Source organism: Alligator sinensis, unplaced genomic scaffold, assembly GCF_000455745.1.
Source record: "Alligator sinensis unplaced genomic scaffold, ASM45574v1 scaffold677_1, whole genome shotgun sequence".
In the NCBI taxonomy this organism is placed as follows: domain Eukaryota; kingdom Metazoa; phylum Chordata; order Crocodylia; family Alligatoridae; genus Alligator; species Alligator sinensis.
This window is the reverse complement of record NW_005842276.1, coordinates 1,607,308-1,621,165: the sequence shown is the minus strand read 5'-3', so window position 1 is coordinate 1,621,165 and position 13,858 is coordinate 1,607,308. Positions and strand designations below refer to the sequence as shown.

The 13,858-nt window shown below is 44.7% G+C and overlaps 1 protein-coding gene across 1 annotated transcript in view; it reads left to right on the top strand.

Moving 5' to 3' along the window:
* The window catches only part of ABHD3 (abhydrolase domain containing 3), a 31,060-nt gene extending 20,633 nt beyond the window's left edge, over positions 1–10,427 (top strand). Inside the window, exons 6-9 of the mRNA XM_006027938.3 lie at positions 830–1,003; positions 1,729–1,777; positions 1,861–2,026; positions 9,601–10,427. Coding sequence (XP_006028000.1) covers positions 830–1,003; positions 1,729–1,777; positions 1,861–2,026; positions 9,601–9,779 — 568 coding nt within the window. The 3' untranslated portion in view covers positions 9,780–10,427. The remainder of the gene's footprint in view (positions 1–829; positions 1,004–1,728; positions 1,778–1,860; positions 2,027–9,600) is intronic.
* Positions 10,428–13,858: the final 3,431 nt, after the last annotated feature.

Sequence of the window (13,858 nt, the reverse complement as noted above, 5' to 3'; positions counted from 1 at the left end):
TTTAGGGGTGGGGGGGGGGGGGGGGAGTGGGGAACTCGCATAGGTGTTCCCACCCACGCTTGCAGGTATGCATGAGGAAATCCCTTGCAGAGCACAGGGTGCGTGTCTGCAAGCAGGGAACCCCCACTTGCAGACATGTAAACCAAAGGCCCAACTTTCCCTGCTTATTCAGATGCCTCCATAAAAAGAAGTGTTTATGGTGGCGCAAAGGTGACATCTGGTGTTTATGGTGGCACTGACAGCTGATGTCCCTTCTTCACTCTATCTGATGGTTTGGGTACATTATAAGATTTGGACCACAATCCCTTAGGCAACTAAGGCATGTGAAACTTTTAACTCTGTAGCTTTAAGGCAGCCTCCTATTATTCACCTTTTTTATTATTGTCCCTTTCTTCTGTTTGATTTCTTGTTTGTCTTTCTACATTTGGAGTGTCAGGTATCTATTAGCTGTCCTTCTTAAATCTCACACTGCTGCAAGGGAGACTGTAAGTGCCATTTGATCAGAAGAGCAAAACTTGCAGGCTGGGTATCTGGGTGATAGTTTTGCTAGTTTTATTCACTGTTTTTCTTGTTCTTTATGTTCCTTGCATTAAAAAGCTCCGTATCCCAGGTGTGAAGCACTGGTGATGTTGGAGAGAGAAAAAATAAAATGCACATGATAAATGTTAGTTATATTGCTTAATACATTTCTGGAAGGTGTTCATATACTGCAGCTAGGCTGGTACACAGACCTATGGAGAATGAAATAGACTTAGAATTCTACATTTGATTGTTTTTAAATGGATGATTGGATAATTATGTTCTTTGTGGTTTTTATCCCTGTTTGTAGCATGCTTCTTTTAAATTACCTGGGCAAAACTGGTAGAGAAACTCCTTTGATGGCAGCCACAGTTTTCTCTCCAGGTTGGAATATTTTTGCATCTGTAGAATCACTTGAGAAACGACTGAACTGGTTTCTTTTTAACTACTACTTGACTACTTGTCTACAGTCCTCCGTTAGTAGGTGAGTCAATTTCTTGAACTCCTTAGACGGAAAAATGTTAGCTTGGAATTTATGCGAGATAAAATGTTGAAAATTAAATTGCTATTATAGCATTTCACCTAACCTTTCTTGTCTGTGTATCCATTATTGAAAGTTCTAAAGTATATTGTTAGGAAGATTTTCCTCATCAAATTCACTTCTATGTAAAGAACCAGGCCAAGGTTTATCTACCACTTGAGTCTTCAAAATGGAGATTAAGTGGATTTAAAATGGATAGACGGGTTTGTGCTGACTCTCTTTACAAGAGTATAGTTTATCTTCTATACATGTTGGCTCATGTATGGCTACTCAAGAGTTGGATAGATGGCATCTATTTGATTTTCTTTAAAATCTCATTGAGTTTGTGGGATACATATGTACTAATTTAATAAATGTGTCCAATTTGAAAACACAGGAAAGAGTTACTTCTGTTGTTTAAAACAAAACAACCCCAAGAGTATATATTCCTAAAAATACAGTTCTCCTTTTTGACATTGGTGTATTTCTCATGATTAATGCAGACATCAAGCAATTTTCTTCATGTATTTATATGTGAGTGAAAAGTGCTTATCATCCTGGACAGACTCTTTTTTTTGGAGACATAAAAATAAAAACCATACTTTCTTACTCATAGAATTTATTTCTAGGTATATCTTTGTAAGAGAGAGTACTTCTACATCTGTTAAAATACTTTCTCTTGTTTTCAGACATCGAAAAATGTTGGAAAAATTATTTGATTTGGACCTGGTCATGAAGGTACGTGAATAAGAAGTATATTTTGGTTTCATGCTTCATTTCCTGTTGCTGATGTAATTCCATATTTGATTTGTGTACTTCAGGCTAAAACCATTAGGGAGTTTGATAAGCAATTTACCTCAGTCATGTTTGGCTACCCTACAATTGAGGATTACTACGAAGATGCAAGCCCATATCACAAGTTGAAGTCAGTAGGAATTCCACTGCTGTGTCTGAACTCTGTGGATGATGTTTTCTCACCAGGCCATGGTAAATTAATGCTTTCTTGTATGTTTCTCTATATATGTAGTCAGTTTGATAGAAACTATACTGATTTAAGGACAGGTCATATATGTGAGGTTGTGTCTAAGAATTGTATCTGTTGGCATTTTGCTGTACATTATTCTTGCTATTTACTTCCAATTTTCCACTCAGAACTTGAAGTTCTTAGAGGCTCTTTACAACTAATACAAAGTACATAAAAACTAATGATTCTATTGATCAGAATTATTTGAAGCCTGTCCTGCGGGGGAAAACCCCAAAACTTTTGTTCTTGGATTAGATCGTGTTTCAGGGTACTTGAACTCCTCAGTAGCCATGACAGCCAGTGACCTCTGTGACATAAAACTCCAGTGACTAAATGCAAAATTATTTGGTTTTACCCAGATAATTGAAAATGAGATACTGCAAGAATCTCATTTTGAATCTAACATGGTATTGTCATGGATCATGCCCCTTTCAGGAAAAGCTCTGCCACATGATTCTCCATGGAGAAGCCTTATTTGGTCTCCCACTCCTGAAGGACCCCCTGAAGCCAGCCCTCATGTGGTTTCATGAGGGGCAAGGTTCCAGCTTGGAGACCCTGGCTTTTTTCTGCCTCTGGTTTCTCCAGTGATCTTCAGCACCCCCACAATGGAGAACTCCTTAGTCAGCTCCCAGGAAAGGGGGGTGTTCTCTTCTTCAAGGAGTGGGGGAGAGAATGGGTGGAATCAGGTCAGAGTGCTGACATCCCAAACAGTACAGCAGACTGCTTAGCACCAGACTGTCTTTATTGGCCCACTCTGTCCTCCCTGGGACTTTCCCTCTACTCTGTCCCCCTTGAGACTTTCTCTCCCCAGTTTTCTCCATTCTTTTTCAGGCACAGTCAGCCAGTCTCATAATAATACTGTTACAAAAGTATAGTTTTAGCCTGGGGACTGACACTTACCCAATCAAATGAAATGGGGGAACCAACTGGGGACTTGTTTCTTCAGCCTGCTGCCAGGCACAGGCTGCTATCTCCCCCTGGGGTGAAAAGGACATTCAGTCTTACAAAACTACGTATAGCAAGGATTTATAGCAAAGCATGCTCATGCTGAGCCTCCCCTTCCCCCAAAGTGTTCCCCACCAAACTCTCAGGCTAGAACTCAGCCCACTTACCCTCTTTGATCACATCTTTTCCTCCTTCAAAAATTGAACTGACCTGGATCATTTTAACAGTGATCAAGGAAAACTCAGCTTCTCCCATCTCCCCCCAGCTTTTTTTTTTTTTTTTTTTTTTTGCGACAAGCCCTGGAAAGCCTTTAGGACCCAGTAATCCTGTGATGCCTAGGTGTCCTGGGCTACCAAATGCTCCAGAAAAAATGCACGCTAATGTGCTACCTCCCTCTGTTGAAGACTTTTTTACTAATCTTCTCTCTGAAGCAGCAGTCACCTGAAAGACCTGGCAGTCCAGCTGAAGCCACCAGGCCTCCTGGCAGTAGGACACCCACTGGAGCTCTTCAGTCTAGGTCTGCCAAGACTTCCTGGTAGACATTGAAGATGTTTGTATCCCCTTTGACCCATAACTCCAAGTGGCCCCCATTGTACAGATACTGACTTTTCCAGGCGCACTTGCCCATGTTGCCTCTGGTAGCTGTTGAAGATATGACAAGCTAGGCAATCCCAGTGGTCCTGGCATACCTGGGAAGCCTTCACTCCTTGGAGTCCCCCGTAATCTTAAGTATTGTCTTGTCTGGGCCGCCAATTCACCCTTCAGGCTTGGAATTCTCATGAGGCCTACTCAATCCTGATCAAACAGTGTAACCACTGCCACACCGTGAAAGCCTGGCAAGCTGTCAATCCCTTCATCGCCTTCAGGATCTTGGATTCCTAGAGCCCCAGGGTCTCCAGGGAAACCCAAAATGACTGCACCACCTTCAAGACAAACAAGACCACACAATCCACTCTTCAGTTCTGCTCTGTCAAGCACAGGAAAACTTGGGATCCCTAAAGGACCCTTGGAATTCTCCTTGGAATTCCTTTTCCTGAAATACTTCAGTCACCCTTGATGTTAGGTGCCCCTGGTATTCCATCATAAAGTGGTGCACCTTTCTCTCTACTGGCACGGGTAGGACCTTGTGGGCCACGGTCACCTTGTCCTTGTTGTCCTGCACCAGGAAGCAGTCACAGGGCTGCTCAGCATAAAAAAGGGACTGTTACCAGCTCCTGTTGCTGCTGCTGCCTTGGCAATGCCGCGCACGCAGCAAGGACCTGAGTGCTTGGGATGCTGCAGAGGTGTTGGGCTGTGTACAAGTGGGGTAAGGCTCCATGCAAGGGACATTCTGCTCCACTGGGCACCAGGCACCTTTGCAAAAGCAGCTTTTTCTCCAGCAGCTGCGGGAGCTCAGGTGTGCAGGTCCTGCCAGCACTGAGGCAGCAGTAGGCTCTGGGGCTCTAAGTGCACATGGCACTGCTGTCCTCATGAAGGTCTTCCCCACCTGTCCAGGATGGCATTATGGACTGCATGGGGAGTGAGGCTGCAGGTAGAAGCCGTGGGCGAGGGGGTGACGTGTGTGGAAACAAGGCAGTTACCGCCTTCCCCATCGAGGTCTGGAGCAGACCGGAGGCGTGTGTGTGTATGTGTGAAATGCAAAACAAACAAAAAAAAGGGTTTACATCAGTAGTTTAAAATGCCCTGCACTATTACTAAATGTTGGTTATTGCAGGGGTTTTCAACCTTTTTTAAAGGAGTGTACCCCTTTCGGTGGCAGCATCCAGATGGGGGGAGGGGGTGCATGCGGCCACCACTGTTGCCACCCACCAACCCGTGCCACCACTGCACCCTGCTTTCCCACAGCTGGTTGCATGTGCGGCTCTACAGGCTGCTGATGGGCCTCGCACCTGGCCAGTTGTGCGCCGCCAATCAGCAGCCCACAGAGCTGCATGTGGGACTGGCTGTGGGAAAGTGGCATGGGGCAGTGGATGGCAGCAGTGGCCACCACATGCAAGCTCCTTCCCCTCTCTCCTGTGTCTGGCTGGCCAGGCGGTGCCTGTGTGGCCCACAGAGGGGCACTGCTGCCCTCGTTCCCCTGGCCCTGCTCCTGGGAGGCGGTGGCACGGTGATGGGTGGTGGCGTGCCATCCCCCACCTGCCTGCACATGCTCCCTAGGACAAGCATGGGGCAAAATACAGCCTGCGGGCCGGATCTGGCCCTTCAGGCCATCCTATCCATGGTCACCTAAAAAGTTTAGAAAATTTAATGTTTATCTGCTCCTGACTGCCTGTCAAAGATGACAGGATCTAGGGTGGGGGGCAGTAGGACCTCAGGGAACCCGGCAGGACAAGGGAGCAAGGCCAGCCTGGACCTGCCCCCCAGCTCTGTCCCACCCTCACCCCACTAACCAGAAGCCTCTGCTGGCCCCGGTTGTTACTACTTTCCTGCATGCCTGTTTCAGTACCATGTGGCCCCAGGCTGCATCACTGGACCATGGGAGCATGGGGCCATGCCAATACCCTGAAGTCAGAAGCAGGAGGGAGGGGTGTGTGTATTTATAGGGTGAGTACCACAAGCACACCCCACTATACACATGCACCCACGCGCCCCCTTGCACTGCCATACACACAGACACCCACATGCTCCCTTACCCCACATACCCAGACACTTGCAACCCCCACAAACGTATACCCACCCCCCAATGCCTCCCACCCCTCCACAGCATACAAGAGTAAGACTTCATTTCAAGCTACTATGCAGTCACCTCTATGTACACACAAACGCATGTAAATCGAGACAAAAATATTTTTTGAAATCAAATTAATGAATGTTGTAGATGTTTGAGTTTTAGAATATAATTTGGTATTTTTCTGGTTCTGAGATGGCAAAACCCCTTGCTGAAAGGACTATTTCCGGGGGCAAAGGGAGGGACTTCTGGTGGTAAAGGTCAGGGGTTAGAGGGTGGAACTTATGGTCCCAAGATGGTGAGCAGGGAATGGGGCACCTGTCAAAGGGCAGTGTCCATGTGGCCCTCAACAGCTTGCCAAAACTTGGTAAGCATCCCTGTCCCTGAAATAATAATTGTCCGCCTCTGCCTTAGGACCTTTCTAAGTACCCCTAGGGGTATACATACCCCCAATTGGCAACGCCTGGGTCATTGGATTTGCATCAGCCAATATGGTTGTTTAATCATTGGCTATCAGTATCGGCCAAAAAATCTTAATCGGTGCACCCCTAGTAAAAAGCCCAACAAATAATCCCTCTAGCCAGTTATTTTAAACTTGTGTGTTGGATGGCAGACATTTCAGGTTAGGATAAAAAAAACAACCACCGCTACTTGCCCTTTCTTCCCATGAGAAGCCATATCTTTTTTGTGTCATCAGCCTGCATGTCATTTTCTGGCTAACAGCATAGCCATGTGAATGGAGTGACTTGGCTTTTTTGCTGGGGACATGTTTCTTCACTGTGAGAAGTTAAATCAGCAAAAATCACAGTGCACCAGAAGGAGGAGGTCATTAATTACAGCTGTTGACATCAGTTATGTCACTGGAGCTCATCTCTGTTGGCATTTTGGTAGCAGCTGCATGTTAGTTAATGGTGTATGTTGTTTAGAGAGGTGATATTGTTCTGGCAACAGAAAGACTGAGGCTTGCTGGCTTATAAAATACATGTGTGAACCCATAAGCCCGTGGTGACAAGGCAATGTCTGTTGACAAAACTTTGTAGTGGAGACCAGGCCTGAGACCTACAGTGGAATACTGGTTTCACTTTACAAGCTCAAATAGCAGTTACCACGTGTTTTTAGCACTTATATGCAATGTGTGATCGTATCCTGCAGGCATTGTGGACATGCATTCATCCTCACAGCTAGTAAGCATGCACTCTGGCAGGGCAGAGTGTATGTTCAGTAGCTGTGTGGATGTTTGTGTCAGGTACGTGGCTCTGTACAGACATACCTGGGAGAGTGAGAGTCCTGAAATAGTAACCAGGCAAAAACCCATGACTAGCAGGTGTTAGAGGAAGAGAAGGACCATCTCAGGCTTGGCCAAATAATCTAGTGCAGAGGTATCAAAAGATGCTTCTTGGAGGCTGGATCCAGCCCACGAAGTGTATTGTCCAGCCTGATGCATGCAACATGTAGTAACCCTGGCCCCACATGCTGCAGAGCTGGAGCTGCACATTACAAGCAACATGCATGGCTACACCAGGGTACGTACTGCCTGAAGCACCCTCACCAGACCAGCCCTGTTGGCTAAATTGGGCATGTGGGGCCAGTCTGTAGACCTGATCTGGCCAGCAGACCAGCTCTGTGCCCCTCATCCAGCCCACAGGGCCAGATGACTTTGACCTCCCTGGCCTAGTGATTAGGGTACTGCCTTTCAGCAGCCTGTATGCTGTGTATCTGACTTAACTTCCATCTTTTCACTAATCTGCCCAGTGCTGCTGTGTCTAACCTAAACGCGTGTGCTTATGGTTTACTGCCTTATTAATATCTTTGTACTGTTCCACTCCATTTTGGTCTGAAATAGCAGCAGTCATGAATGTAAAACCTTACTAAACTTTCTCTTTCTTCTCTTTCTTTATGGTTCAGGCTTGCAGCACGATGTTGTTGAGTTTTACTTTTCATGCCATTATGCAAATGGTATAATAGAGTTAAATGGTCATTAGAAACCAAATGTGGGGGACAAAAGAGAGGATAGAGACTAAAGACAGTGATAACAGAAAGGGATAGAGAATTCCTGGATAGATAGGAAGATGAGACAAAAGGGAATGAGTCAAAAGCATGATAGAAGTATTAGCAGAGTTCATGTAGCTCGATTTATCTTCATAATATTGATGTCACTTAGAAAGTAATGATTATTTTTTAACAATGTAGTTTTACATACATGAGTTGCCAGAACTAAAGAACCCTGTTTAATGCTGTTTGCTTGCTTCTGTCAAGATCAAATGCAAATTTTTTTATAGATCCTAAACAGTCACATGATTAGAGTTTGAGTAATTTTATATTTTCCATTATATTTTTAATTTTATATTTTCCTGTAAAAAGTGTTTAATACTTGAAAATTTTAGTTTTGTGGGGCGTCTGGCAGTAGTGTGTTATTCGTGCTCATAGTGGTGCTCTAAGCCAGGTGAAAAAATAAATGCTTTTCATGTCTTAAAACCTTAGCTATTCACTTCTCAAAGATAGCTACATTTTAAATAATGACTTGCTTACAGCATGAGTATGAATAACACAGTTGCATAACAGCCATTCAATCTCATGTCAGATCAATAGTCCATAAGGGTATAAATAGATAAATAGCTATCTCTACATGAATTTCTTAATACTTCTGGCATTTGATCTGCTTCTGTTCCACTGGTATCAAACTCAAAAATGAGGCAGTGAAGCCTCACTCTGCCTGTCTTCAGTCCCTTTTCCCCAATGCAGTATTGCCAACTTCACGATGTCAAAAATCATGAGACAAACTCTTAAAAAATCAAGAGGTTTGGAATGTAAATCATGAGATGCTATTTTTGAAGTGTGTGTCTGTGTGTGAGGTTATCTATGAAGGAGTAGGGGGTTGTGGACATGTGTGGGGTTTGGAGCTTGGGGAAGAGGGATCCCTGCACACCCGGGCAGGATGTGGAGTACTGTGTCAAGAGTGAGGGGCAGCAGCAGGGCTGGGGGGGGCTGTGGCTTGGGAGTGAGGGGCAGATGTGCGCGCGCGCACACACAGATGGCTGCCCAAAGCTCTGTTGTGTGACCTGCCCCAGTCCCGAGGCCCCAGTCATGGGTGTCCGGTGCCTCTTGATTCAAGCGGGGGCGGGGATGTGCAGACACCAGTCAGCAACTGGGTGGGGGTCCCCCGGCGGCCAATCCCGCTGGCTGGAGGTCATCCCCCCAAGAGCTGATCTCACTCACTGTAAAAGTTTCCATGCTGCTTCCGGAAGTGGCACAGACGCTTCTGCTGGTGGACCTGCTCCCCAGCCAGTGCTCGCAGAGTGGGGCACTGGTGCTCCTGCCTGCCTCCCTCCCTGATGGCTAAACAGGGAGTGCAACCTGACGGGGTGCGCATGCACCCCCTATGCATTGCCCATGGCCCCATTCACCCCTGCCCCACTTCCTCCCTCACCAGGGGGGCCTTGATCTGCCCCTTCCCTCCCCTTCTCTTTCCCCCTGCCCCTTCCTCTCCACAGGGTTACCAGCTTGGCACACACTACATGTACCAGAAGAAAAAAATCCTGAGATTTGATCTCTATCAGGAGATCATGAGTCAGAGTTAGTTTGACTTAGAAATCAGGAGTCTCGTGATCTTTTTCATGACAGTTGGCATTACTGCCAGTGTCACTCTTAAGATCTCTCTTTGGTATCCTGGACAGCAGCAACAGCATGTGCCCCCTCACTTCCAAGTTTCATGCATGCAGGTAGGAGCAGGTGAGCCAGGGATACTTGAGAGCAATATTATTCTGCAGCACTGGGGACAGTGTCTAATGTCCCAGCCCTGCACCCTCTTTTCCTTTATTTCTGTTGTATGCAATTTTTTATTTGTATCTAGCATGAAAACTACTTAATAGATATTACTAAGACTTGTGGGAGGACTGTCAAACCTTTCTTTTTCTCCCTTTTTAGCTGTTCCGGTGGAAATGGCCAAACAAAATCCAAATGTTGCTATTGTTCTTACCTCCTGTGGAGGCCATATTGGTTTTCTGGAAGGAATGTGGCCAAGGAATTGCACTTATATGGACAGAGTCTTCAAGCAGTTTGTGCGAGCTATTTTTGAGCATGGGAAACAAATCATTAGCATGTAGCTTTGGACCACTATTTTAGCACATTCTGAAAAGGGCAGCTCAGACTAATGCACAAGTTTTAACTACTGTAAGCCAGCAAAATGGATGAAGTCCATTACTTTCCGCAAAAAATACATTTGCCTAAAATTTTGTAGCAAGAATTTTACATGTTATGTTGTCACTTTTGTATTTATAATATGCCTTACTAAGAATGACCTTAAATAAAACAGCACTCTGCGTACATCCAACTGCACTTAACCAAAATCATTAAGTAATAGATAATAATTCCTCAGGGTTTTTATTTAAGCCAGTGCATTTTAGGAGACTTGATTTATAATATAAAAACTGTAACTTCTAAAATTAAATCATTTTTGTTGTTTATTACAAATTGGTGAGAATAATGAAATATAAGAAGAAGAGGAGGAATGCAAAAACAGCACTGTTTCTTCAAGTAATCTTTACATTTAAGAATGGATTACAACCGAATTAGACTGATACTGTATCTATTGTTTACCCTGAGAGAATTACAGATTTAGGACTAGTTATAATGGTAATGCTGTATGTCTCGCACAATTATTTCTATTGTTAACTAATTTATAGTATTTCTATATTACGAAAAGGTTCTGTTGAAGCAATGCATAATAAACTGTCATTTAAAAAAATTGTTTTGCATTTAAGTATCTATTTAATCTTATGTAGAATTGTATATACAATGCATATATTTCACAGAAGTATGGTAAAGAAACATAAAATACAGAATCGCACATTTGTTTACTACTTTGCAGGATTGGGTTTTTAAAAATAAATGTTAGGAACGTAGGGTGCAGTCTACTTTAAATAATTCATATTTCCATTTGTTGTAAATAGTATATACAATTAATATAACAGAAAAGGAGGCGAGAAATTTTTTTTCAGCTCATTTGTTCTGTGCACTTGTTAAAGACTTGACAAAATGTTTGTAGCCTCTTGTGTCCTGTGTCTGTTCAAGTGACAAAAGAATGGTATGAAACTTGTGTACAACATCATTTTCCTTCCAGCTTCCACAATACTGTTGTTGCAAAGAGGGGGTTAAAATGAACTGAACACAATTTAGAGTCCAAGACTGTTGCAAAGTCCTAATCTAGTGCTCACTGAAGCAAATGCATGTCATACCAGGTCAGGGAGCTGCAAACTACTCTTGCACTTTTTCTTTTTTTTGGCACTGCACCAAGAACAGCTCAGACCAGAAACTCATGTACAGCTAGCTACTCCTTGCTTAACGTCATAGTTACACTCTTGAAAAATGTGACTTTAAGCAAAACGATGTTAAATGAATCCAATTATGTTACAGTAGTTATCTACTAGCAGATGGCAGCCAAACAATGTTATAACCAAACGTTGTGCTACTTTAAAAGAGTATGTTCTCTGACTTTAACTTTATTAATTCTCACTTCTGTTTTTATAAACAAAGCATGGCATATAAGTGTGGCTAGGTATGATTCAGAACTTCATAGTTAAACATTTTTAAAAGTACTTTTATTAAAGAAATTTTTATAGTTCAATGCAAAGTTGCCTGAATAATGACAGGTTTACTGTCTCTCCTTTTAGTGTGTAAGTGAAATAAGTCTTGATTCTGAAATTGCTTAAATCAGTGCAAATATTTACCAGTTTAAAACTGAACATAACCTCAATCAAGCATTTGTAGGAGTGGGGTTTTAAACTGTAACTTAAATATATCTGTTTTAACACACACACTTCTACAGACCAACTTAAAATTCAATGCTTTGTGCAGTTTTCTTTTCCAACATGTATTACACTCTTCTCCAAATGCAGTGTACTGAATTGACTAGGATAGACCAATAAATACCAGCTTCAGCAATTTTCTCTCTTTAACATCCCTCAGACAGATTACATGAAACAATACAGTATATGAATAACTAGAAATACTAGTGACTTACATGGTTATTAATGGAAACTGTCAGAACCCTGGGGCCTAGTTTGCTGTTTCTTATATATGATATCCTATTTATTAGTAGGGGTCTACCAAACTTAAGGAGCAGCAGGCAGAGGGACCCCCAGCACGTGCCCTGGCAGACCTGGAAGTACTTCCAGTCCATTTCAGGTTTACTGCTGAGCACATGGAGGGCCCTCCCGCACTCCTGTGGGATGCTCCATGCGCCCCAGAATTGTAGCAATCACTGGCCGTGCCTGCTACCTCAAAGTATATAGAAAAACCTTTCAAAGCTGTGTCTATGTCCGAATCGCTGATTTTCCAAATTGGCATTGAATCTTCAGATTCGGCCGAATCGGGGCAGTGATCCAAATCAACGAATTGAATCGCTGTCCCTGATTTGGGCCAAATCTGAATCAAATAGGGCCCGCTTTGCACACCCCTAACAGGGAGTTCAGGGTAGCTGTTAAATGCAAGTATGCTGCACCCAGCCACAGTTGCTGCACAGCATTCTCTTTCTCTGTGGGTGAACACTTGCTCATACACTCGAGATGGCACGCTCAGTGTCCACTGAGTTTGTTGGAATGGTGAGGCAGTATCTTGCTAGTGTGTAGAGATGTGGAAACAGGTTGCAGAGTCCTTGAACACAGGCACAAGCATCCGGCATGCTTTGACAAAGTTCATGTAAGCAGCATGTTCATTGTCATGCTTCGCCATCCCAGGATCGCCTTCAGTACCTGATGGTGACAACTCAGAACAGGCACCTGGTTGGGACCTAAAATGCCAACAGTGCTAAGGAAGATGGCAGCTGGTTGTCTACACCGTGGTGGAAGTGATGGGTCACGTGTGGTACTGGTTCAGCTTCACAGCTATTGCTTGGAACAGTTCCTGTCTCCAATGGTTTCATTGCATCTTGACAGTTCCTGCAATGCCCTGTCTTTGACCCAGCTTATAAAATCTATCAGTTTGTGTGCATGGTGAACCACAGCCTGCTGGCCTTCAGAACATGTTAGGAGCTCCATGAGCTGGGTAGCAGTCAGTCACAAATGTGACTTGATCTTAAATGTTGCCCTACCTTAAAAGATTAGAAAGCTTGCACTAGCAAGATGGTGGGGAGGTTTTCAGCTCCTCAGTCACAAACTGCTGATAGTGCTGCATATGCTTGGCATGGTAACAGACTGCATTGAGCCATAATTCCACCGTGTGAGCACAGGCTCTGGTGGCAGCAGCATAGTGTCATGTGCATCCCCCCCTTTGTCATGTGCATCCCCATCAGGCTCCCATGCATCTCAGGCAGGCTTCAGGGGGGGAACAAAAAGATCAGGCTTGCTGCTTTTTTTTTTTTCCCCTTCTGTGGAGCCTGCCTGCATGGTCTGCCTGCACAGCCCCTGAGCCGCACAGAGCCCAGTGCTTTCCTCTGTGGCTGTAGGGTAGGAAACCAAGGTCTGACCTATCATGTTACCTTCTACAGAGTTTCCCTACTTAGGGTAAATAGATTTTCTTAAATCCTTCAGCTTGCTCATTTCTCTGCACACACCATGTTCACAATAAAAAGAAGGGCAATGCGCTCTGAATTTACATAGTTAACTTGAATTATGAAGCTTAACCTCATCCAGGAGGTTTATGAACCACTTGGTAATGGTAGATATAATAATAAAGGTAATATAAATATAATAGATGTAAAGTCATAATGGATTACAGTGAGTTAAAGAGGAGCATCTACAGCAGGGGTCAGCAACCTAAGGCACACATGCTGAAGGTGGTAGGCAGCATGGTTTTTATTGGCATGCAGGCTGCTTCCCACCCCAAGGGGGGTGGTAAGAGGCGTGCCCAGACTGAGTAGCACGTGACTGCCTGGGAACAGCCTTGTGCTGCTGCCAGCCCCAGAACAACCTGACTACGCCACCGACCCCAGCCAGGTAAGAGCCCCTGGCCCCACCCACGCTCCTAGCCCAGCACCACCACCAGCCCCACCGTGGGTACCAGCCCAGTGCCAGCACTGGGCCTGGGCCATTGGCAGTGCTGGGATGAGACTTGGGCCCAGGCCCATCCCAGCGCTGCTGATAGGCCCAGCCTTGGCTGGCACCACCACTGCTGCCACCCACCCCAGCCCAGTGTTGCTGCTGGTGGGCCCTGGCCTCAGCCCCATGTTGCCAATAGGCCCTGGCCC